The sequence below is a fragment of the Mobula birostris genome, chromosome 25 (assembly GCF_030028105.1).
Source record: "Mobula birostris isolate sMobBir1 chromosome 25, sMobBir1.hap1, whole genome shotgun sequence".
Classification (NCBI taxonomy): domain Eukaryota; kingdom Metazoa; phylum Chordata; class Chondrichthyes; order Myliobatiformes; family Myliobatidae; genus Mobula; species Mobula birostris.
In genome coordinates this window covers 1,959,892-1,984,313 of record NC_092394.1, presented here as the reverse complement: position 1 = coordinate 1,984,313, position 24,422 = coordinate 1,959,892, and the positions used below count along the sequence as shown (strand labels likewise).

Sequence of the window (24,422 nt, the reverse complement as noted above, 5' to 3'; positions counted from 1 at the left end):
GACTCTCCTTTGTCTATCCTGCCTGTTATTTCCTCAAAGAGTTCCAACAGGTTTGTCAGACAAGATTTCTCCTTAAGGAAGCCTTGCTGACTTTGGCCTCTAAATACCCTGAAACCTGATCCTTAGTAATGGACTCCAACATCTTGCCAGCCGAACTTGGAATGCGTTTGAAAGGAAGGGATTACAGAATAAATGGGAAGGTATTGAATGGTGTGACGGACCAGAGAGAATTTGAAACGTTTGTCCAGGGATCTTTAAAGACAACAGAAATTTTAAATATGGCACTTAAACTGGCAAGAAGTAATAATTAAACGGGATGAGACACTGGTCATACCAGGAACAAGGAAGCACTCTGCAGAGGGTCAGCTCCTGTAAGGTGGTGGGCTGGACACCAGCATAGGCAAAGTACTTGGGGTGTGCACTGCGACACACTGACATCATCCAGGCTGCTGCCCCACATGCTTCAAATCAGCTACCATCATCCCGGTAGCAAAGAACACCTTCAGAACTAAACAACCATTGTCCGGTTGCACTGAAACCAATAATCATAAAGTACTTTGAACATATCAGTGAAACATCAAAACTCATTCCTGCCACATTGGACATTCACCAATATGCTTACTGACAGCTACTCTATTTCAGATGCCATAGCATCTGTCATTCAACTGGCCCTGATACACCTAGAAAACAAAGACACACCAGTCTGGATTGCAGTTTGGCATTCAACACTATTGTCCACAGACCTTGGTGAACAAACTCCCACTCCTCAGTCTAAATACACCACTGTGCAACTGTGTATTTGACTTCCTAACGAACAGACCTCAGATAGTCAAGTTGCACAGCATCTTCAGTATAGGTGTCCCCCAGGGCAGTGTGCTGAGCCCATTGCTGTATACTCTGCTCATACATGACTATGGTCAAACACCTGAATAATCACATTGTCAAGTTTGTCGATGACACAGCAGTTGGCCTACAGAGAGAAGGTAGAAGAGCTTAAAGTCTAGGGGCAGACAAGTAACCTCCTCTGTAATGCCAACAGGACAAGGGAGATGGTTATTGACTTCGAGAGAACTCACACCCACTTTACATCGGCGACAAAGCAGTGGAAACTGCAAGCAGCTTCAAACTCCTGGCTGTGTCTATCACACACAACCTCTCACGGTCCAAGAACACATCCTGCACAGTCAGGAAAATTCACCAATGCCTCTACTTTCTGAGAAGGTTGAAGAGAGCTAGACTTTGCACATTCATACTCACGTTATTCTACAGATTTGCAATAGAGAGCATTCTAACAAGCTGCATCACTGCTTGGTACAGAAACTACACTGTGGTGGAGAGGAAGGGTCTAAAACGAGTAGTCAAAGCTGCCCAGTGTATCACTGGCACCTGCCTACTCCCCACTCCCCATCAAGGACGCATATACAGAAAGGTGTCAGAAAAGGGCCAATAAAACCATGAAGGATTCCACACACCCTGCTCATGGACTGTTTGTCCCACTACTATCATGGACGAGGCTGCTTAACATCCACACCAAGACCATCAGACTCAAAAACAGTTACTCTTCCTAAGCAATAAGACTCCACCCATAACTCTGCCACTATTTCCCATCAGTCAGCTATGTTTAGCCGAGTGTCATTTTATGGACATAAAATCAATTTTATGTATGTAAGCTATAATTATGGATTTATATTTCTTGTGTGTGTTTTTTTTAGTAGTTTTATTGAGTTCTTTATCTTTTTTGATTTTTTTGTGCTGCATTGGATCCGGAGTAACTATCATTTTGTTCTCCTTATGTTTGTGTATAGAAAATAACATTAAGCAATCTTGAAAGGTATGACTGGATGAGAGAGGATGCAGAGGAGATGGTTTATGAGGATATTTACCATGACTGAAAAGCTAGTCATGAGGAGAGATTTGATAGAATAGGGCTGATTTATTTGAAAATGAAAAGCCAAGAGGAGACTCAATTAAGGTGTCTAGAACTATGAGGGCCTTAGGTAGAATAAATAGGAGAGACTTACTTCCCTTGTCAGAGAAGCCAAAAATCAGTGGGCGGTGCTTGAGTAGAAGTTGTGGGGTGAGCAGTGCAGGAAGACGAGGGAATTTTACTCAGAATAGGTAGGAGCCTGGAACTTGGGTATGAGCAGAAAGTCTTTCACGTTAAGTTACCTGGAAGTGGGCTTGAGGTTGTGATCTTCAAGGCTACAAATCCAGAACTAAAGGTGAGACTAGGCTGCAGACCTTTCTTGATATTGGCATAGGCATTGGTTCTGTAGTTCTGTATAAATAAAGGGTGTGCCTAATGTGCTGTTCACTTGTAAAGTACTGCCAAACTGAATTCCACACTGCTGGATAATTGCCCTTGATTAGCAGGGTGGCATCGATTCTTCATTCACCTCAACCTTTTATCATTTCTGACTCCATACTCACATGTACGTACATGCTGGGCAGAACCTGCAGTTTGAGCTTCCTACTGGTACAGTGAAGCCATTTGTTTGTTCTTCTGTCTTCTGCATCCTAGACTACCCTACCTGCATCAATGTGACCATTCCAGCTTCTGCATCAGTGACTACTGCATTCTATCTTCTGTGTTTCCATGAATTTCTGTGGACTGAAACTTTTGCTAACCTTTATCATCACAAGGAACATCATTGGACCTTTGCTGCTTTTTGGAACTGGCTTGACCATGCCCACTCACTACCAAGCCCTGCCTTTGCTTGGCTGAACTTTTCATGGTCCGAGCAGTCATAGTTTAAATTGCTTTGTGGATAAAATGCTTAGCTCTGGGTTCACAGGTAGGTTCTATCTACTGTGTAATTTTTACAAAACACAGTACCATTGAACACATCTACACGGACTGCGTCGCAGGAAAGCTGCATTCATTATCATAGACGTCACCATCCAGGCCATACTCTCTTCTCACTGTTGCCATCTGGACGAGGGTACAAGAGTCTTAGGACCCACACTACCAGGTTCAGGAATAGTTATTACCCTCTCAACCATCAGGCTTCTGAACCAGAGGGGATAACTTCACTCACAACATTGAACTGTTCCCACAATCTATGGATGCACTTTCAAGGACTCTTGATCTTGATAATGTTCTTGATACTTATTGCTTATTTGTTTATTACCCTTATTTTTTTTGTATTTGCACAGTTTGATGTCCGTCCTGTGTGTGGTTTTTCATGGATTCTGTTGTGTTTCTTTGTACTTACTGTGAATGCTAACAAGAAAATGAATCTCAGGGTTGTATATGGTGACGTATATGTACTTTGATAATAAATTTACTTTGAACTGTTGAATATGGCAGTCTTTGGATTCCAGCCTTACCTGCTTCCCTCAAGATATTGTTGCCTGGATTGCTGTTTTTTCTGCTGGTTTGGAGATTTTCATTGCTTATCCTTGTTCTTTGCACTCATCATGTTGAAATGAATTGTCTCCTTCTCGGATTATCGTCTGCCCATATCAGGAAATCATTTCCCACTACATTGTTTATTAAAAACCTATGGGCTTTCACTATCATTTGGATTGCTCAGTTCACCATGCTTCCTGCACCCCAACTCCTATCCCTCCCCCTTTGCCCTCTAGCCTCCTCCCTGTCCCCTGCCCCTCCCCTTCCCATACCCTCCTGCTGTCTCCCCCTCCCCTCCCCCTCCCTTTCCCCCTCCCTTTCCCCCTCCCCTACACCTCCTCCTCTCCCCTTCCCCTCCCCCTCTCCCCTACCCTCTCCCCCTCCCCCCTCCCCCTCCCTCTCTCCCCCTCCCCTCTCTCCCCCTCCCCTCTCTCCCCCTCCCCTCTCTCCCCTTCCCCTCTCTCCCCTCTCTCCCCTCCCCTCTCTCCCCTCCCCTCTCTCCCCCCCTCTCTCCCCCCCTCTCTCCCCCCCTCTCTCTCCCCCTCTCCCTCCCCCTCTCCCTCCCCCCCCCCCCCATCTCCCCTCTCTCCCGGTTCAGAGAGACCGTGATGTGGAAAAATATTAGAGTGAATAAGCGAGAGCCAAGAACCTGGTTATCAGGTTTGAGGTGTTCCCAGTGCTGTTGTACTTGTCCCATTGTCCAGTCCTGCACCCTGCCCCCTGCCAGTCACTCAAGCCAGCTTCTGTTTCAGCTTTGAGTTCGTGATGGAATGGGTCACAATACACTCATCCATAGACAACATGGGCAATGTACATTGTTAAAGGGCATCACAAGTTACAGGGAGATGGCAGGAGAATAGAGTTGAGATAGATAATACATCAGCCATGATAGAATGGTGGAGGAGACTCGATGGGACAAATGGCCTACTTCTGCTCTTAAGTCTTATGGTCTTATCCACCAGTACCCTCATCCTAATGACTACCTTTGTGTATGGCTGTATCACCTTGCAGTTGGAATCAAAACGTGGGTACCAAGTGTCACTACAGGCTGAGGTCCTATGTGTCCCTGGTGTTGCGAAGAGTGGACCTGACCCTCTTGCCACACAGTATCCCAATCAGCAGGACATTGCCACATGACCTGTCCTTTGTGTTCTTCCAAAAAAAAGCATCTTAGACCACATGTCTAACAAGCCGTGATCAGCTGGGATCATCCTGCAGACTATACGGGAAAAAATAAGGTGGATGCTGTGGACAGCTTTCCCGAGCAAATTATTGGAACCCAGGTTTAAAAACAGCTTCTTCCCTGCTGCCATCAGTTCTTGAACTGACCTGAAATACCCTAACACTACCTTGGACTATATTCCTTACTTCTCTCTCTCAACTTGCACTAATATTTTTATGTTTTTTAAATTTTTAGAAAATTTTGTCCTCAAGTAAGTTATGTATAATCTATGTTAATTGCTGTTTGTCATGTTTGCAATATGCTGTGCTGCTGCTGTTGCACAAAGCTCATTTCCATGGAATTTATACCCTGCCCTGGGTATTTATCCCTATGCCAGTAAGCTTGAACTTGGAAATAGTGTATGATGCAGTAAAGTTAGTTGCATAGACTTTGTGTGGAACAACTGCAGTCTGGGGTCCCTTAGCCAGTAGACACTGAGAGGCTGGGTCCCGTGTAAAAGCTCCTCAGACAGTGAGAGTTTGTATTGTCCCAGCCGGGGGCATACGAATGGCAATGGTACCTTGTACACAGAATGTGATAACACTTTCTAATGTCTACAGCAAGTGACACTGAATGTCACAACAAATATAGAGAGTCATCTTCCTTTTCTTTGTACTTGCATATATTTTTATGAATAAGATGGAAAGAGTGCAGGGAAAAATTGCAAGGATGTTGCCAGGACTTGAGGACCTGAGTTATAGGGAAAGGTTGAACATTCCCTGCAGCGTAGGAGACTGAGGGGAGATTTGATAGAGGTATACAAAAATTTGAGGGGTATAGACAGTGTATGCAAGCTTTTTTCCACTAAAGTTGGCTGAGACTAGAACTATAGGTCATGGGCTGAAATTGAAGGGTGAAATATCTAAGGGGAACACGAGGGAGATCTTCTTCACTCAGGATGCTGAGCGTGTGGAATGAGCTGCCTGCACAAGTGGTGGATGCGGGAAGAGAAGTTTGGATAGTTATGTGGATGGGAGGGGTATGTTTCTGGTGTGGGTCATTGGGAGTATACAGATTAATATTTTGGCATGGTCTAAATGAGCGGAAGGGCCTGTTTCTGGTGTGGTAGTGTTCTATGACTGACTTAATGAATAAAATTTATTTCTTAAATAATGGAGAATTGCTTCAGTTTTATTTTGCTACTGATCTGGGTTCCTTTCTCAAACATGCTGCTGTGAAGCATTAATGTCCCATTAGGGCACAGGAGACAAAAGTGTGCCCTTTACTCACCAGATTGTTCCTAAATTATAACTCCTAGCATTATTTTCTTCCAGTTGTTACTAATCTAAAATCTTGAACATTTGTTCCCGCTACCACTCAGAGTGCAGCTGGTTTCAATAATCTTTCCCCCGGCACTCTGTAACCTCTCACCTGTGCTCTGCTGCACTTCCGGTGTTTCTATTTTTTTTACTCTTTCCCGATCGTGTTACGGTTGGCCACAGTAAATGATATTGGCTGCTTGTCAGCCAGATTTACCCAAATCTGCATCAGTGTCAAATGGCACAGTGTCATGTACAGTGTGAGAGAGTGGATGTTAAACGTGTAGGCAGGAGGTGAACACATCTTTGTTGAAGGCAGGTCTTGCTTGGCGGGGAAGCAGTTGATCAAAGTTGATAAATTTATTAGCAAAGTACATATATGTCACCGTATACAACCCTGAGGTTCATTTCCTTCTGGGCATACACAGTAAATCCAAGAAACTCAATAGAATCAATGAAAGATCGCACCCAACAGGTCGGGCTAACAACCAATGTGCAAAAGACCGCAAACTGTACAAATACCAAAGAAAGAAAAAAATAATAATTAAGCAATAAATATTGAGAACATGAGATGAAGAGTCCTTGAAAGTAAATCCATAGTTTGTGGGAACATTTCAAGGATGGGTAAGTGAGGTTGAGTGAAGTTATCCCCTCTGGACTGATGGTTGAGGGGTAATAACTGTTCCTGAATCTGGCTGTGTGGGTCCTCTGGCTTCTCGCAGTGGCAAGAAGAGAACATGGCCTGGATGGTGGGGGTCCTTGATGATAGATGTTGCTTTCCTGCAACAGTGCTCCTTGTAAGTGTGCTGAATGGTGGGGAGGGCTTTACCCGTGAAGGACTGGGCCATATTCATTACTTTTTGAAGGATTTGATGCTATATTAATGGTCAAGCAGTGAGAAATGTTGGGCAACATTACCGAAGACAAAGTGGATCAAGTCTGACATACATTACCGGAAATGGGAACTGATACTGGATGTACTATAATTAATTGTTCTGTCTGCAATGGATTGATCACATCTCAGCCGTGATGGTATTAGTGCAGTATGGCTTGGTAGCACAACACTATGCAGCATCAGTGATCACCAATCACGGTTCAGTCCTGCCGCTGTCTGTAAGGAGTTTATATCTTTCCCCATGACCATGTTGGTTTCCTCCAGGTACCTCCCACATTCCATCACCAGATTTCTCAAAAGTGCACGAACACTACCTTGCTATTCCTCTTTTGCTCTATTTAATTATTGTAACAGATTGTAATGTTTATGTCTTGCATTGTACTGTGCTGCAAAACTATGCATTTCACAAGCTGTCACTGATAATAAATGACTTTGATTCAGTGCTGTCATAGGTGTGAGGACACAGAGAGGAGAAAGCTTGATGTGGGTGTGAGGGAGGGAGAGGGGACAGACTGATATCGATGGTTTGTTTTAAGTGTTTGGTTGAACAGGTTGCATTTGATGGAAGTGAAACTGTGTGCGAGCAGCACCGTCCAGGTTAATCACCAAGGTGTGTAGTGGTGGGTGAAGCAACATGGAAATATGGGAGGACATTTAGAGATTGGGCAGTGTTGTGTGTCTGGTCCAAAAGCACATATCATGAGGTTCAAGGGCAGCTTCTGTCCTGCTGTTCTAGGACATTTGAATGGTCCACTGGTCTGATAAGATGGATTCTTGACTTCACAATCTACTTTGAGGTCAATCTTATTTATTTATTGAGAGAGACAGCATGCGTGGAAAAGGCCCTTCCACCCCACAAGCTGCGCTGCCTAGCAACCCACCTATTTAACCCTAGCTTAATCGCAGAAAACCAATTAATCTACTAACCAGTATGTCTTTGGAATGTGGGAAGAAACCCACGCGTTTGCCTAATGTACAAACTCCTTACAGACAGCATTGGAATTGAAATATAAACTCAGACGACTTTATCTTGTACCTCATTTTCTCTCTGTGTGCTGCATTTCCCTGTAACATGTTATTCTACATTCTTATTGTTTATCTTGCGCTACCTCAATGCACCGTTTAAAGTTCAAAGTAAATTTATTATCAAAGTACATATATGTCATCATCTACAATCCTGAGATTCATTTTCTTGCGGGAATTCACAGTAGATACAAAGAAATACAATAGCATCAATAGGGCACCATGGTAGTGTAGCGATTAGCATGACAGTATTACAGCTTGGAGCATCAAGAATTCAATTCCAGTAAGAAGTTTGTACGTCCCTCCCGTGAGCACATGGGTTTCCTCTGCGTGCTCTGGTTTCCTCCCACAGTCCAAAGACGAACTGGTTAATAGGTTAACTGGCTAGGGTTAAGTAAGTGGGTTTCTCGGTGGTGCTGTCGTTGGGCTGAAAGGCCTGTTCTGCACTGTATCTCTAAATGAAATAATTGAAAACTATACACAAAGAAAGATGGACGAACAATTGTAATGAATTGATCTGTATCGACAGTATGTAAGACAAGTTTTACAATGTACAATAAAAAACCCATTTGCCAATTTATTATCTTAAATGACTTATTATTTATAGAATTATTGTTGATTCCTTTGAGTTCCTATAATTCTAGTATTTTCTTGCCTTTAACGAAGAGCTTGCTCCTATTGGTAAATCAGACACCATTGTTAGCTCACTGACACATACGTTTTGTTTACTGACAGCCAAAGGGATCCTCCTTAATTCTTACCTGTAGCCAGTGAAGTCCCAGATTTCTAATGACTTACCTAGAAAATCTGTTCGCAGAAATCCACATTCTCAAGCTAAAACCAAAATCACTGGGAGTCTGCACCAGGTCTTTGAGCATTTATAAAAATCAGGATAACATTTCAGGTACAGTATTACATCAGATCTGGAAATAGCTCAGTCATGTTTTCTGAAGGATTTGGCGTTCACCCGTTGTTTGTGGGGGCTAATGTCCTGAATGCAATTCAACTTGCAGTTTATTGGTGAAGGAATTTGTGTTAACATGGCTCGACCTGTGGTCAGATAACTGTAAAAAAAATGTTTAAATAAACTGTACTGGTGCAACTGAAAGTTCTCCAAGTCTTTGAGGAAAGAGCTGACAATTTTTCTCAGTCCTTATGAATAAAAGTGTTGTCTGTCCTGTGATGCATTAGATTCTGGTTCGGAGAACTGCCGATCAGTCATTCAGGAGCACGCTACGACACTGGGACTGGCCATGTTTGGTTTGCTTGTTGAACGTTGCGTCAAACTGTTAAAGGAAGCTGCCCAAGGTAAGTGTTGGTGCCTGTCTATATCAGGTATTAAAACACCAGTATTTATTTATCCTATATATCTATAGGTATGTAAAATCATACCTTTGTAATGAGGTTTTGCATTTTTCCTAAACCTTTCACGTTGTAGCTTTGGTAAAATGGAAGGATATGTACGTTGTGCAGCCAGAAGGAATGAGCTTAGTTGGGTATTTAATTACTAATTGGTATTACCAAATATCATGGGCTGAAGGGCGTATACTGTTCAATGTTCTACCAACCCCCTGCCTGTAGTGTGTTACTGGATAGTGCATTGTACCATATTGTCAGCATATATTTCTACCTTATACCCAAAGTTGTTCAGAGTAGAAAGTCAAGGTTGACAGGGTACGGGGACTGCACTGTGATGTGTCCTGATTGTGTTCCCACAGTGTGCTAAGTCCTCTGAGACCATTCAGCTCGTGTCTCTGGAAGCTGATGAACTAGTCGTAGCTCTTTACACTTCACTCTGTAGAATGTTCCCTTTATAAGTGCTTAACAAATTCTGCTTATTTTGTCAGTTAAATGAGCTTCTTAACATAGATTGCTCCTTCTCATTCCATAAAATATAAATTTAAATTACTTTCCACAGTTTTGTGTTGCTCACTTTCTGTGCTCTTCTGATGATAGATAGTCCTTTTGATCTCTCTATTCTGGCTTTCCCCAGTTCTGGTGCATCTTCCGCTCTGATCCTGCCCCTCCTGTGGAGCAATTCCATCTCATTCTATCCAAGGTTTTGGCTACACACATAAAAGTTGCTGGTGAACGCAGCAGGCCAGGCAGCATCTCTAGGAAGAGATGCAGTCGACATTTCAGGCCGAGACCCCTCGTCAGGACTAACTGAAGGAAGAGTGAGTAAGGGATTTGAAAGTTGGAGGGGGAGGGGGAGATCCAAAATGATAGGAGAAGACAAGAGGGGGAGGGATGGAGCCAAGAGCTGGACAGGTGATAGGCAAAAGGGATATGAGAGGATCATGGGACAGGAGGTCCGGGAAGAAAGACAAGGGACGGGGGGGGGGGACCCAGAGGATGGGCAACGGGTATCCCCCTCCAACTTTCAAATCCCTTACTCACTCTTTCTTCAGTTAGTCCTGACGAGGGGTCTCGGCCTGAAACGTCGACTGCACCTCTTCCTAGAGATGCTGCCTGGCCTGCTGCGTTCACCAGCAACTTTTATGTGTGTTGCTTGAATTTCCAGCATCTGCAGAATTCCTGTTGTTCAAGGTTTTGACTTCTCCTTTTATCTCTCCCATTACCCCCTCCCTACACCACTTCCTGCTGTACAAGTTTGTTCTCTGACTTAGAGATCTCTAATGGTAGTGTAGGAGTTAGTGCAATCACTTTACAGCACCAGTGTTCAATTCCCACTGCTGTAAGGAGTCTGTACACTCTCCCCATGACCATATGGGTTTCTTCAAGGTGCTCCGCATTCCTCCTACATTCCAAAGACGTACAGGTTTGTGTTAGTAAGTTGTGGGGATACTTTGCGGGCACCAGATGTATGGTGACACTTGTGGGCTTCCCCAGCATATCCCTAGACTGTGCTGGTCATTGACACATGCAACTCGTTTCATTGTATCTTTGTGACAAATGTGACAAATAAAGCTAATCCCTTATTTTCTTCAAAGCACTAACATTTCTATAATGTTTCAGTTAGTGACTGAAGACATTAACAAGTCTTCCCCACCCTCTCCCTGTCCCTCTCAGCACCAATACCAATTGTACCATTCAGTCTGTCTTGGTCTTCTGAGCACAGGTATGGGTGTCCAACTTCTTTATACCGTGGCCCAGTACCATTCAGCAAGGATATTGGACCCAGGTTGGGCATCCCTGCTTCAGAGCACATTGACACTGTATATAATGGTAAACACAGGAGATTCTGCAGATGGTGGAAATCCAGATTAACACACACAAAATGGTGGAGGAACTCAGCAGGTCAGGCAGCATCAATGGAGAGGGATACAGTGTTGACGTTTTGGGCCGACAACCTTCTTCAGGACCAGGTTAAGGGTCTCGGTCTGAAACATTGACTGTTTATTCTTTTCCATAGATGTTACCTGACCTGCTGAGTTCCAGCTGCATTTTGTGTGTGTCACACTGTATAGAATGGAACTTTTCTATGTACGCACAGTGGAAACCTGGGATATATGAATGATAGAAAGTCTGTTTAAGTTGCTGTACTGATCAGCTCTCAGTTGGTTCTGTTCCTGAAGAGAGTGACATGCTATTGCAGCAATGTGTGTATAGTCACTGGGAACATGATGAGCTTTGGGTTCACCAGGTTTGGGTCATTATGATCCTCATAAAGATCTCCTCAATGAATGATAGCTCTGAGAAATAAATGTTTCTCTCATGCTCTGATCTGAAGTTTAAAAAAAAATATCAGTATCTGAGAGGATCACTTTTCTCTTCAGATAAACTGTTCTTTGGAAAAAACCCAATTAGTCTGAGTATGAGTTGTCTTCCTTCTATGACTTTGTCACATTGGCAGCAGAAAGTTTCCATCTTGTGGTATGGCCCTTTAACGTTCTAAGCATTTCTTTACCACTTTTCGGATTGGAGTTTACTATCATTTTACATTGTAAAGTCTCTGAGCTGATGTGCACAGATGTGTACATTGTGTGGCTTTGAGATTATTTTGATGGTTACGTGGCAGAAAAATTAAATCTAAATTCTTGGAGTGCCTACGTCGTTTTTAAAGAAAGCTCTTAAATGATTTTACAGCTGAAATAGTCATTTTTATGTGATTCTAGTTCTTGTTTTCAGACAACTTAAGAGCAGTTATCCACAGAAATGTTACTAGCTGGCAGTGAGTAATAGGGCAGTAATTCAATCTCAGAATTTGGATAATGTATCTAAACCAGAGTGAGCAGTCCTCCTTGTTTATGATGTCATTTGGAGTCCCCTGCATTTCATTACCACCATGACGCTCTCTGAAAACATGTAAAGAGGTTCCAGTACGTGTGTTCATCATGCAGAGTTTGAAGGTGGAATTCTCCAGTGCTGATCGGAAGCAGTTTTGCATGTGATATATTATGATGTAGTGCCATTCACAATAGTACAGGTTTCCCCCGCTATCCGAAGGTAGAGCGTTCCTATGAAACGGTTCGTAAGCCGGAATGTCATAAAGTGAATAAGCAATTACCATTTATTAATATGGGAAAATTTTTTGACCGTTCCCAGACCCAAAAAATACCCTACAAAATCATGCCAAATAACACACAAAACCTAAAATAACAGTAACATATAGTAAAAGCAGGAATGATATGATAAATACACAGCCTATATAAAGTAGCAATACTTTTCAGCACTGACTAGCGCGGCGAAAATCTCACGGCAGCACTCTTGGCGCAAGCGCTCTCGGCAGAAACACTCTCTCCAGTAACCTTTAAGCTATGAAACTGCCAAATCATACCAAATAACAAATAAAAATGCACAGCCTATATAAAGCAGAAATAATGTATGCACAGTAGCCAAACTCACTATTGCTGTATTTATTGTTGATGGTTTGAAGCCTTTAAAATCGTTCACTGCTTCGGGACACAGTTTTCTCCAAACGCCATTTCTCATCGAGACTGTTAGCCTATCGAGAGCATCTCCAATGTTGGCAATTGCCAATTTTATATTGTATTCTTTCCAGCTCTCTCGCAAAGATGCTTCGGAGTTGCCCTCTCTGTCAATGGTACTTACAATAAAAATGCAGCACATTTTGCATATAGTAAGCCTTAATTGTGGCCATTAGGCCTTGGTCGCACGGCTGCAGCAGCGATGTCGTATTCGGCGGTAAGAATGCAACACGAGTGTTACCGCCATACTCGGTAATGCCAGGCGGATGAGCAGCACAATTATCGACAATCACAAGACACCTATTATTGAGGTTATTTTCTCTACTGTATTTTTCAACAAAAGGACTAACGTATCGAAAGGACAGACTGATGGGCAGAGGGGGTGGGGTGGCTCTGTTGGTGAGGAATGATATTCCGTCCCTTGCGAGGGGGGACATAGAATCAGGAGATGTAGAGTCAGTATGGATAGAACTGAGAAATTCTAAGAGTAGAAAGACCCTAATGGGAGTTATCTACAGGCCCCCAAACAGTAGTCTGGATGTAGGGTGTAAGTTGAATCAAGAGTTAAAATTGGCATGTCGCAAAGGTAATGCTACAGTTGTTATGGGGGATTTCAACATGCAGGTAGACTGGAGGAATCAGGTTGGTACTGGACCCCAAGAAAGGGAGTTTGTGAAGTCCCTCTGAGATGGATTCTTAGAACAGCTTGTACTGGAGCCTACCAGAGAGAACACAATTCTAGATTTAATGTTGTGCAATGAACCGGATTTGATCACGGACCTCGAGGTAAGGGAGCCATTAGGAGGTAGTGACCATAATATGATAAGTTTTAATCTACAATTTGAGAGTGAGAAGGGAAACTTGGAAGTGTCAGTATTACAGCTGTTGATTAGACAATCAAGATTTGAATAGCTCAGACTCAGCAGAAAGCAGCTGATTGGGCCGTCGAGGTCAGGTGACCAAACATTTTGAAAAGCTCAAACAGATAAATAGAGGGATAGCTCAAGTGAAGCGGCCAGTGCGTGAGTGGACCAGTGAAGGAGTGGAGCTTTGAGACTTTGACTCGAGAGGCTTCGACGAGAAGAGGCGGAGGACAAGCTAGCTCGCAGTTAGTTTTTACAATGTCTTCTGAGATGGTGATGTGCCTCTCATGTGAGATGTGGCAGTCTTGGGGGAACGCCCCTCTCCCGCAGATTCACATCTGCCAGAAGTGCATATGGCTGGGCGATCTGGAAGACCATGTAAGGAATCTGGAGCAGCAGCTGGATGACCTTCGACTCATAAGGGAGAATGAGGCAGTCATAGATGAGAGCTACAGGGAGGTAGTCACACCTAGGCTGTCGGAAGCAGGTCGTTGGGTGACAGTCAGAGGGGGGAAAGCGAAGGTGAGCAGACAGGTAGTGCAGAGCACCCCTGTAGCCATTCCCCTGAATAATAAGTTTACTGTCCTGGATACTGTTGACGGGGACGACCGACCAGGTGTGAGCCACGCTGGCAGGGCCTCCAGCACTGAGTCTGACCCGGTGGTGCAGAAGGGTGGGACGGAGAAGAGGAGAACTGTCGTCATTGGAGACTCTATAGTCAGGGGAGCGGGCAGGAGATTTTGTGGACGTGAGAAGGACACCCGCATGGTTTGTTACCTCCCGAGTGCCAGGGTCCGGGATGTCTCTGACCGGGTGCACGGCATCCTGGTACGAGAGGGAAAGCAACCAGAAGCCGTGATACATGTTGGGACCAACGACATGGGCAGGAAGAGGGATGAGGTCCTGAAGTGTGAGTTTCGGGAATTAGGCAGAAGGCTGAAGAACAGGACCTCAAGGGTAATGTTCTCAGGATTGCTGCCAGTGCTACGTGACAGAGATAGTAAGAATTGGAGGAGATGGCAGTTGAATGCGTGGCTGAAGAGTTGGTTCAGGGAGCAAGGTTTTAGATTTTTAGATCATTGGGATCTCTTCTGGGGAAGGTGGGACCTGTGCAGATTGGATGGGGTGCACCTGAACTCGAGGGGGAGCAATATCCTTGCAGGTAGGTTGGCTAGCATGGTTTGGGAGGGTTTAAACTAATTTGCGAGGGGATGGGACCCAGAGCGATAGAGCAGTGAAAGAAGTGCATGGAGTAAAGCCAGATCTAACATACAGAGAGGCTTTGAGGAAAGAGAAGCAGAATAAACGATGTAAAGACAGTAAGGTAGAAGGGCTGAAATGTGTGTACCTCAATGCAAGAAGCATCAGGAACAAAGGTGATGAACTGGGAGCTTGGATACATACATGGAATTATGATGTAGTGGCCATTACAGAGACTTGGCTGGCACCAGGGCAGGAATGGATTCTCAATATTCCTGGATTTCAGTGCTTTAAAAGGGATACAGAGGGTGGAAAAAGGGGAGGAGGGGTGGCATTACTGGTCAGGGATACTATTACAGCTACAGAAAGGGTGGGTAATGTAGCAGGATCCTCTTTTGAGTCAGTATGGGTGGAAGTCAGGAACAGGAAGGGAGCAGTTACTCTACTGGGGGTATTCTATAGGCCCCCTGGTAGCAGCATAGATACAGAGGAGCAGATTGAGAGGCAGATTTTGGAAAGGTGCAAAAATAACAGGGTTGTTATCATGGGTGACTTTAACTTCCCTAATATTGATTGACACCTGATTAGTTCCAAGGGTTTAGATGGGGCAGAATTTGTTAAGTGTGTCTAGGATGGATTCCTGTCACAGTATGTGGACAGGCCGACCAGGGGGAATGCCATATTAGAATTAGTACTAGGTAATGAACCGGGTCAGGTCACAGATCTCTCAGTGGGTGAGCATCTGGGGTACAGTGACCACCGCTCCCTGGCCTTTATAATTATCATGGAAAAGGATAGAATCAAAGAGGACAGGAAAATTTTTAATTGGGGAAGGGCAAATTATGAGGCTATAAGGCTAGAACTTGCAGGTGTGAATTGGAATGATGTGTTTGCAGGGAAACGTACTATGGACATGTGGTGGATGTTTGGAGATCTCTTGCGGGATGTAAGGGATAAATTTGTCCCATTGAGGAAGATAACAAATGGTAGGGTGAAGGAACCATGGGTGACAAGTGAGGTGGAAAATCTAGTCAAGTGGAAGAAGGCAGCATACATGAGGTTTAGGAAGCAAGGATCAGATGGGTCTATTGAGGAATATAGGGAAGCAAGAAAGGAGCTTAAGAAGGGGCTGAGAAGAGCAAGAAGGGGGCATGAGAAGGCCTTGGCGAGTAGGGTAAAGGAAAACCCCAAGGCATTCTTCAATTATGTGAAGAAAAAAAGGATGACAGGAGTGAAGGTAGGACCGATTAGAGATAAAGGTGGGAAGATGTGCCTGGAAGCTGTGGAAGTGAGCGAGGTCCTCAATGAATACTTCTCTTCGGTATTCACCAATGAGAGGGAACTTGATGATGGTGAGGACAATATGAGTGAGGTTGATGTACTGGAGCATGCTGATATTAAGGGAGAGGAGGTGTTGGAGTTGTTAAAATACATTAGGACAGATAAGTCCCCAGGGCCTGACGGAATATTCCCCAGGCTGCTCCACGAGGTGAGAGAAGAGATTGCTGAGCCTCTGGCTAGGATCTTTATGTCCTCGTTGTCCACGGGAATGGTACCGGAGGATTGGAGGGAGGTGAATGTTGTTCCCTTGTTCAAAAAAGGTAGTAGGGATAGTCCAGGTAATTATAGACCAGTGAGCCTTACGTCTGTGGTGGGAAAGCTGTTGGAAAAGATTCTTAGAGATAGGATCTATGGGCATTTAGAGAATCATGGTCTGATCAGGGATAGTCAGCATGGCTTTGTGAAGGGCAGATCGTGTCTAACAAGTCTGATAGAGTTCTTTGAGGAGGTGACCAGGCATATAGATGAGGGTAGTGCGTGGATGTGATCTACATGGATTTTAGTAAGGCATTTGACAATGTTCCACACGGTAGGCTTATTCAGAAAGTTAGAAGGCATGGGATCCAGGGAAGTTTGGCCAGGTGGATTCAGAATTGGCTTGCCTGCAGAAGGCAGAAGGTGGTGGTGGAGGGAGTACATTCAGATTGGAGGATTGTGACTAGTGGTGTCCCACAAGGATCTGTTCTGGGACCTCTACTTTTCGTGATTTTTATTAACGACCTGGATGTGGGGGTAGAAGGGTGGGTTGGCAAGTTTGCAGACGACACAAAGGTTGGTGGTGTTGTAGATACTGTAGAGAATTGTCAAAGATTGCAGAGAGACATTGATAGGATGCAGAAGTGGGCTGAGAAGTGGCAGATGGAGTTCAACCCGGAGAAGTGTGAGGTGGTACACTTTGGAAGGACAAACTCCAAGGCAGAGTACAAAGTAAATGGCAGGATACTACTTGGTAGTGTGGAGGAGCAGAGGGATCTCGGGGTAATGTCCACAGATCCCTGAAAGTTGCCTCACAGGTGGATAGGGTAGTTGAGAAAGCTTATGGGGTGTTAGCTTTCATAAGTCGAGGGATAGAGTTTAAGAGTCGCGATGTAATGATGCAGCTCTATAAAACTCTGGTTAGGCCACACTTGGGGTACTGTGTCCAGTTCTGGTCACCTCACTATAGGAAGGATGTAGAAGCATTGTAAAGGGTACAGAGGAGATTTACCAGGATGCTGCCTGGTTTAGAAAGTATGCATTATGATCAGAGATTAAGGGAGCTAGGACTTTACTCTTTGGAGAGAAGGAGGATGAGAGGAGACATGATAGAGGGGTACAAGATAATAAGAGGAATAGATAGAGTGGACAGCCAGCGCTTCTTCCCCAGGGCACCACTGCTCAATACAAGAGGACATGGCTTTAAGGTAAGGGGTATGAAGTTCAAGGGGGATATTAGAGGAAGGTTTTTTACTCAGAGAGTGGTTGGTGCATGGAATGCACTGCCTGAGTCGGTGGTGGAGGCAGATACACTAGTGAAGTTTAACAGACTACTAGACAGGTATATCAAGGAATCTAAGGTGGGGGCTTGTATGGGAGGCAGGGTTTGAGGGTCGGCACAACATTGTGGGCTGAAGGGCCTGTACTGTGCTGTACTATTCTATGTTCTATGTACAGTTGAACAAAGGGAACTGTGGTGCTATGAGGGAGGAGCTGGCCAAAGTTCAATGGAACAATACCCTAGCAGGGATGACAGTGGAACAGCAATGGCAAGTGTTTCTGGGAATAATGCGGAAGGTGCAGGATCAGTTTGTTCCAAAGAGGAAGAAGGATCCTAAGGGGAGTAAGGGGAGGCCGTGGCTGACAAGGGAAGTAATGGACAGTATAAAAATAAAAGAGAAGAAGTATAACATAGCAAAGACGAGTGGGAAGCTGGTGGATTGGGAAACTTTTAAAGAGCAACAGAAGGTAACTAAAAAGGCAATACACGGAGAAAAAATGAGGTACGAAGGTAAACTAGCCAAGAATATAAAGGAGGATAGTAAAAGCTTCTTTAGGTATGTGAAAAGGAAAAAAAATAGTTAAGACCAAAATTGGGCCCTTGAAGACAGAAGCGGGTGAATTTATTATGGGGAACAAGGAAATGGCAGACGAGTTGAACAGGTCCTTTGGATCTGTCTTCACTAGGGAAGACACAAACAATCTCCCAGATGTAATAGTGGCCAAAGGACCTAGGGTAATGGATGAATTGAAGGAAATTTATATTAGGCAGGAAATGGTGTTGGATAGGCTGTTGGGTCTGAAGGCTGATAAGTCCCTGGGACCTGATGGTCTGCATCCCAGGGTACTTAAGGAGGTGGCTTTAGAAATCTTGGACGCATTGGTAATCATTTTCCAATGTTCTATAGATTCAGGATCAGTTCCTGTGGATTGGAGGGTGGCTAATGTTGTCCCTCTCTTCAAGAAGGGAGGAAGAGTGAAAACAGGGAATTATAGATCGGTTAGCCTGACGTCGGTGGTGGGAAAGATGCTGGAGTCAATTATAAAAGATGAAATTACGACACATCTGGATAGCAGTAACAGGATCGGTCCGAGTCAGCATGGATTTACGAAGGGGAAATCGTGCTTGACTAATCTTCTGGAATTTTTTGAGGATGTAACTATGAAAATGGACAAGGGAGAGCCAGTGGATGTGTGTACCTGGACTTTCAGAAAGCCTTTGGTAAAGTCCAGTTAGGAGATTAGCGGGCAAAATTAGGGCACGTGGTATTGGGGGCAGAGTACTGACATGGATTGAAAATTGGCTGGCTGACAGAAAACAAAGAGTAGCGATTAACAGGTCCCTTTTGGAATGGCAGGCGGTGACCAGTGGGGTACCGCAGGGTTCAGGGCTGGGACTGCAACTGTTTACAATATATATTAATGATTTAGATGAGGGAATTAAAAGCAACATTAGCAAATTTGCTGATGACACAAAGCTGGGTGGCAGTGTGAAATATGAGGGGGATGTTATGAGAATGCAGGTTGACTTGGACAGACTGGGTGAGTGGGCAGACGCATGGCAGATGCAGTTTAATGTGGATAAATGTGAGGTTATCCACTTTTGTGGTAAGAACGGGAAGGGAGATTATTATCTAAATGGAGTCAAGTTAGGAAAAGGGGAAGCACAACGAGATCTAGGTGTTCTTGTGCATCAGTCACTGAAAACAAGCATGCAAGTACGGCAGGCAGTGAAGAAAGCTAATGGCATGCTGGCCTTCATAACAAGGGGAATTGAGTATAAGAGCAAAGAGGTCCTTCTGCAGCTGTGCACAGGGCCCTGGTGAGACCACACCTGGAGTACTGTGTGCAGTTTTGTCATAGTCATACTTTATTGATCCCGGGGGAAATTGGTTTTCGTTACAGTTGCACCATAAATAGTAATAAAACCATAAATAGTTAAATAGTAATATGTAAATTATGCCAGGAAATAAGTCCAGGACCAGCCTATTGGCTCAGGATGTCTGACCCTCCAAGGGAGGAGTTGTAAAGTTTGATGGCCACAGGCAGGAATGACTTCCTATGACGCTCTGTGTTGCATCTCGGTGGAATGAGTCTCTGGCTGAATGTGCTCCTGTGCCCACCCAGTACATTATGTAGTGGATGGGAGACATTGTCCAAGATGGCATGCAACTTAGACAGCATTCTCTTTTCAGACACCACCGTGAGAGAGTCCAGTTCCATCCTCACAACATCACTGGCCTTTCGAATGAGTTTGTTGATTCTGTTGGTGTCTGCTACCCTCAGCCTGCTGCCCTAGCACACAACAGCAAACATGATCGCACTGGCCACCACAGACTCGTAGAACATTTTCAGCATCGTCTGGCAGATTTTAAAGGACCTCGTTCTCCTCAGGAAATAGAGACGGCTCTGGTGGTCTCCAAATTTGAGGAAGGACATTCTTGCTATTGAGGGAGTGCAGCGTAGGTTCACAAGGTTAATTCCCGGGACGTAGGGACTGACATATGTCGAAAGATTGGAGCGACTGGGCTTGTATTCTCTGGAATTTAGAAGGCTGAGAGGGGATCTTATTGAAACATATAAGATTATTAAGGGATTGGACACGCTGGTGGCAAGAAGCATGTTCCCGCTGATGGGTGAGTCCAGAACCAGAGGCCACAGTTTAAGGATAAGGGGTAGGCCATTTAGAACGGAGTTGAGGAAAAACTTTTTCACCCAGAGAGTGGTGGATATATGGAATGCTCTGCCTCAGAAGGCTGTGAAGGCCAAGTCTTTGGATGCTTTCAAGAAAGAGATGGATAGAGCTCTTAAAGATAGCAGAATCAAAGGTTATGGGGGTAAGGCAGGAACTGGATACTGGTAGTGAATGATCAGCCATGATCACAGTGAATGGCGGTGCTGGCTCAAAGGTCCGAATGGCCTACTCCTGCACCTGTTGTCTATTGTATCCGCTCATTTACTCAGAAAACAACACTTGGGTATTCCAACCACTTGGATGTGAACGGAACACAACGGGAAGTGTTTTAAGTGCGTTCGGATTTTCTGAATGGTACACTAGTAGAGGCTTAAGGACAGCATCACCAGTGGCATTAATAACAGGCATTAGGGTAAACCTGTCCTTCGATGCCTTGTGTCCCTTAACCTGCTTTTCTTCTTTCGAAATAAATGTCTTGCTCGGCAATTTTTTCCAATAAATGGCAGTTTCGTCACAGTTAAATCCTTGCTTATACGAATAAGCAAACACCATTTCTCTCTGCATATAAATAGTGCGAATGATGGATGCAGGCAAGTTCAACGCGCGGACAATGTCCTTACTTCGTTCACCACGATCGAAACGCTTAATTATGTCTAGTTTTATGCTAAGTGTAACACCCTTATGAGCTCTTTTAGGCGTTTCCGATACCTTTGAACTCATCTTGCTAACGGATGCGCAAAATAAATCGAGGTAAAGCATGTGTTTAGGCAGTGGCGGCGAGAACACAGTTCCGGGGGAGGAGCTTGGCTGTTCGGGCGCGAAAACACCTTCTGTTAGCGAAAACAGGTAACTAATGTAGGTCTTTTGGAACAGCAAGGTGTCGTAAAGCGAACGTTCGAAAAGCAGGGGCCACCTGTAATTTTGTGCATGGCAGTGGTGGATACTGTTGTTGTATTTGTGTCCTAATGATTTTATAGGGGATTTTAAAATCTGAATGGTGCAAACCAAGTCAATTTGCCTAGCCCTGTTCTCATTTTGCAGTATGGGCAAGGTTATATTTCTTGCCTTCCTGTGGTATCTTCAGGGCACCAAGAGCCAGTTGCATCATATGAGGCAAATCTCATGCAGGTAGTGATTCATTTATTCGATAGGGGTGTGGGAGTTCCATCATAAAACCCACTAGGGATGTTTTATGACGAGCAGCTGCTTTCATCATTATTTTCTGGTATCAGTCCAGAGATTTATGGAGTTAGGCTTTACTGCTTGCCATGGTGAGATTTGAAATCTCTGTCTGGAGTTGCTAGTCCATTACCAGAACTGTTAAGAGCTTCCCCTTTTAGGTAAGATTACCTGATATTCGACCAGGGCCTGTTCCTAGATTGAGTGGACATAGACAGGATGTTCCCCATTGTGAGCGGGTCTAGGTCCGGAGGGCACAGTCTTAGAATAGAGGGACGTCCATTTAGAAAGGGGATGGGGAGAAATTTCTTTAGCCAGAGGGTAGTGAAGCTGTGGAATTCCTTGCCACAGACTGCTGTGGAGGCAAAATCGTTGGAGGTTGATAAGATCTTTATTAGTCTGGGTATCAAATGCTTCAGGTCGATGTTCCCTCTAAGGTGTGTGCATGTGTGAGCGCACACACATCTTTTGCTACTAGTGCACAAAAGAATTTAAACTGCACACAAAAGCTTGTCATCCTCTACCTCGTTGGCATGTTAAGCATATTTCACATTCATACGCAATCACATTTCCTTTTCTAGTTTCTGATGCAGATGGTGTTGACAACATGGAGTTGGCGATGATTAGTCTGCAGATTTTAGAATTGTCTTATTTATATTGTTTTACTTGAAGAAATTATTGATTCACCGTGTCAAATTTCAAAGAAGCAAAGGGCGTGAAGCGCAAAAGAGCTGCTAGTTCATTTCAAGTGGAATGGCTTAATGAAAAAGTAGAAACTGCTACACCGAAAGCTCATGAAGTCAGGAAGGTACAGCTACGAGAAATATTTGTGTACAACACAGAAACTGGTGTATTGTCGCGATGCAAAAGTTGCTGGAGAATTTGCAATTGGGAAGAAGTGGAGTAATATTTGGACACCTGACTTCTTTCTTAAAGCGTCATTTAGCAAGCGAATCACATATGGATGGTGTGCTAAAGCTCCAGCGAGAAAATCCTTCATTATCCTCTACAGGCCTGCTATGTATGTTTTGTTAAAGTGCAGATGAACGAGAGTGAAAATGGTCAAACCCAGAGGAGATTAGAGTTCTTATTGACAGTGTTTTGCTAGCTGTTAAAATGAATATCTCTATATATAACATGTTGCCACTGGGGGAAAAAATTGCACAGCACGAGTTTTGCACACACTGGTCTTTACAAATCAAAGGGAACATTGTTACAGGGAGAAGGCAGGAGAATGGAGTTGAGAGGGGTAATAAATCAGTCATGATCAAGTGGTGAAACAAACTTGATGTGCCGAATAGCCTGATTCTGCTCCTATGTCTTATGTTAGCATAGGTTAGTGTACAGTTTTAAGTTTTTAGTTGTAACCATCTAGTTTCTAGCCAGTGGAGTATTGGAGAAATCACCAGTGAAATACCACTTGCCAAGAGATATGAAGTGCAGTGCAGTGGAGGGCTCCTTCTGACACAGGCTTCCCCCACCATCCGAAGGTAGAGTGTTCCTATGAAACAGTTCGTAAGCTGGAATGTCGTAAAGCGAAGAAGCAATTACCATTTATTTATATGGGAAAAATTTGTGAGCATTTGCAGACCCAAAAATAACCTACCAAATCATGCCAAATAACACATAAAACCTAAAATAACAGTAACATATAGTAAAAGCAGGAATGATATGATAAATACACAGCCTTTATAAAGTAGAAATACTTTTCCACAATCATTACCGCACTGTTCTCCATAGCGAAAATCTCATGCAAACACTCTCGGTAGAAACACTCTCTCCAGTAACCTTTAAGCTATGAAGCTGCCAAATCATACCAAATAACGCGTAAAAATACATAGCCGATATAAAGTGGAAATAATGTATGTACAGTGTAGTATCACTTACGGGAATCGGGAAGACAGTGCCGAGCACACTGATGATGGTGTGTTAGGCTGAGTCGTCGGAGGTTGGAGTGGTGCAGTGGCCCCCACCCTCCGGGCAGCGAACCAATACCGATCCGCGAAGAATGCAGGGGTACAGCGGTGGCCAGAATGCACCCAGCACACCTTTAAGAAAAAAGCCGAAATAAACAAGCTAATTAATTAGGTGCCGCCCGGCATGTAAATGTCAGCCCAGATCAGGGGCGACGCAATCAGCAATCGCCTCTGATCTGGGCCGACATTTACGTGCCGGGCGGCACCTAATTAATTAGCTTGTTTATTTTGGCTTTTTTCTTAAAGATGTGCTGAGTGCGTCCCGGCTATTACTGCATTCTCCGTGGCAATATATCGGTCCGCGGTCCCGGGGTTGGGGTGGTGGGACACTGGGGTGTGATCTCATTGTCGTCTGTTTCCATCAGGGCAAGCAGGTCATCTTCTTCTATGTCTGCCTGCCTCGACGTCGAAGGTCGAGGTTCATTGTCTGCTGTGGCTGATGTGGAAGGCTTGCTTGACCTCTTAGCCTCACGCATTTTTCTATCATACAGTTCCTTGTAAGCACTCAAACCATCTTGCAAATATGCCCTAAACCGACTTACCCTTTCAAAATTAAAGTCGTAGTTTATCATTTCCTGGACGACTTCACTTTTGGTCCGTTCACTACTGCATTCGGTTTCGATTGTTATCCTTTCCTCTTCCAATTGCATCAGCTCTTCATCTATCAGTTCTTGGTCATGGGATGCCAAAACCTCTTCAACATCATCTTCGTCAGCTTCACAAGCCAAACTCATTTTGTCCTTACTTCGTTCACCACGATCGAAACGCTTAATTATGTCTAGTTTTACACTAAGTGTAACATCCTTACGAGCTCTTTTCAGCTTTTCTGATACCTTACAAGCCATCTTGCTAACGGGTGCTCCCAGCCACGTGTTTAAACAATGCCGGCGAGAATGCAGTTCTGAACCTGGGGGAGGAGCGGCTGCTCGGGGCGCGCGCTGCGTTTTTGTGTGCTGCCTTTTTTCGTAACAGTGAGAACACCTTCTGTTAGCGAAAACAGGTTACTAATGTAGGTCTTTTGTAACAGTGAGGATTCGTAAAGCGAATGT

The 24,422-nt window shown here is 44.3% G+C and overlaps 1 protein-coding gene across 2 annotated transcripts in view; it reads left to right on the top strand.

Annotated features, from left to right (window-relative positions):
* Positions 1-24,422, top strand: part of smg6 (SMG6 nonsense mediated mRNA decay factor) — a 527,995-nt gene that overhangs the window by 233,447 nt on the left and 270,126 nt on the right. For both annotated transcript variants that reach the window (XM_072243359.1, XM_072243360.1), the window contains one exon: positions 8,943-9,059. In XM_072243359.1, the coding sequence (XP_072099460.1) occupies positions 8,943-9,059 (117 nt within the window). The remainder of the gene's footprint in view (positions 1-8,942; positions 9,060-24,422) is intronic.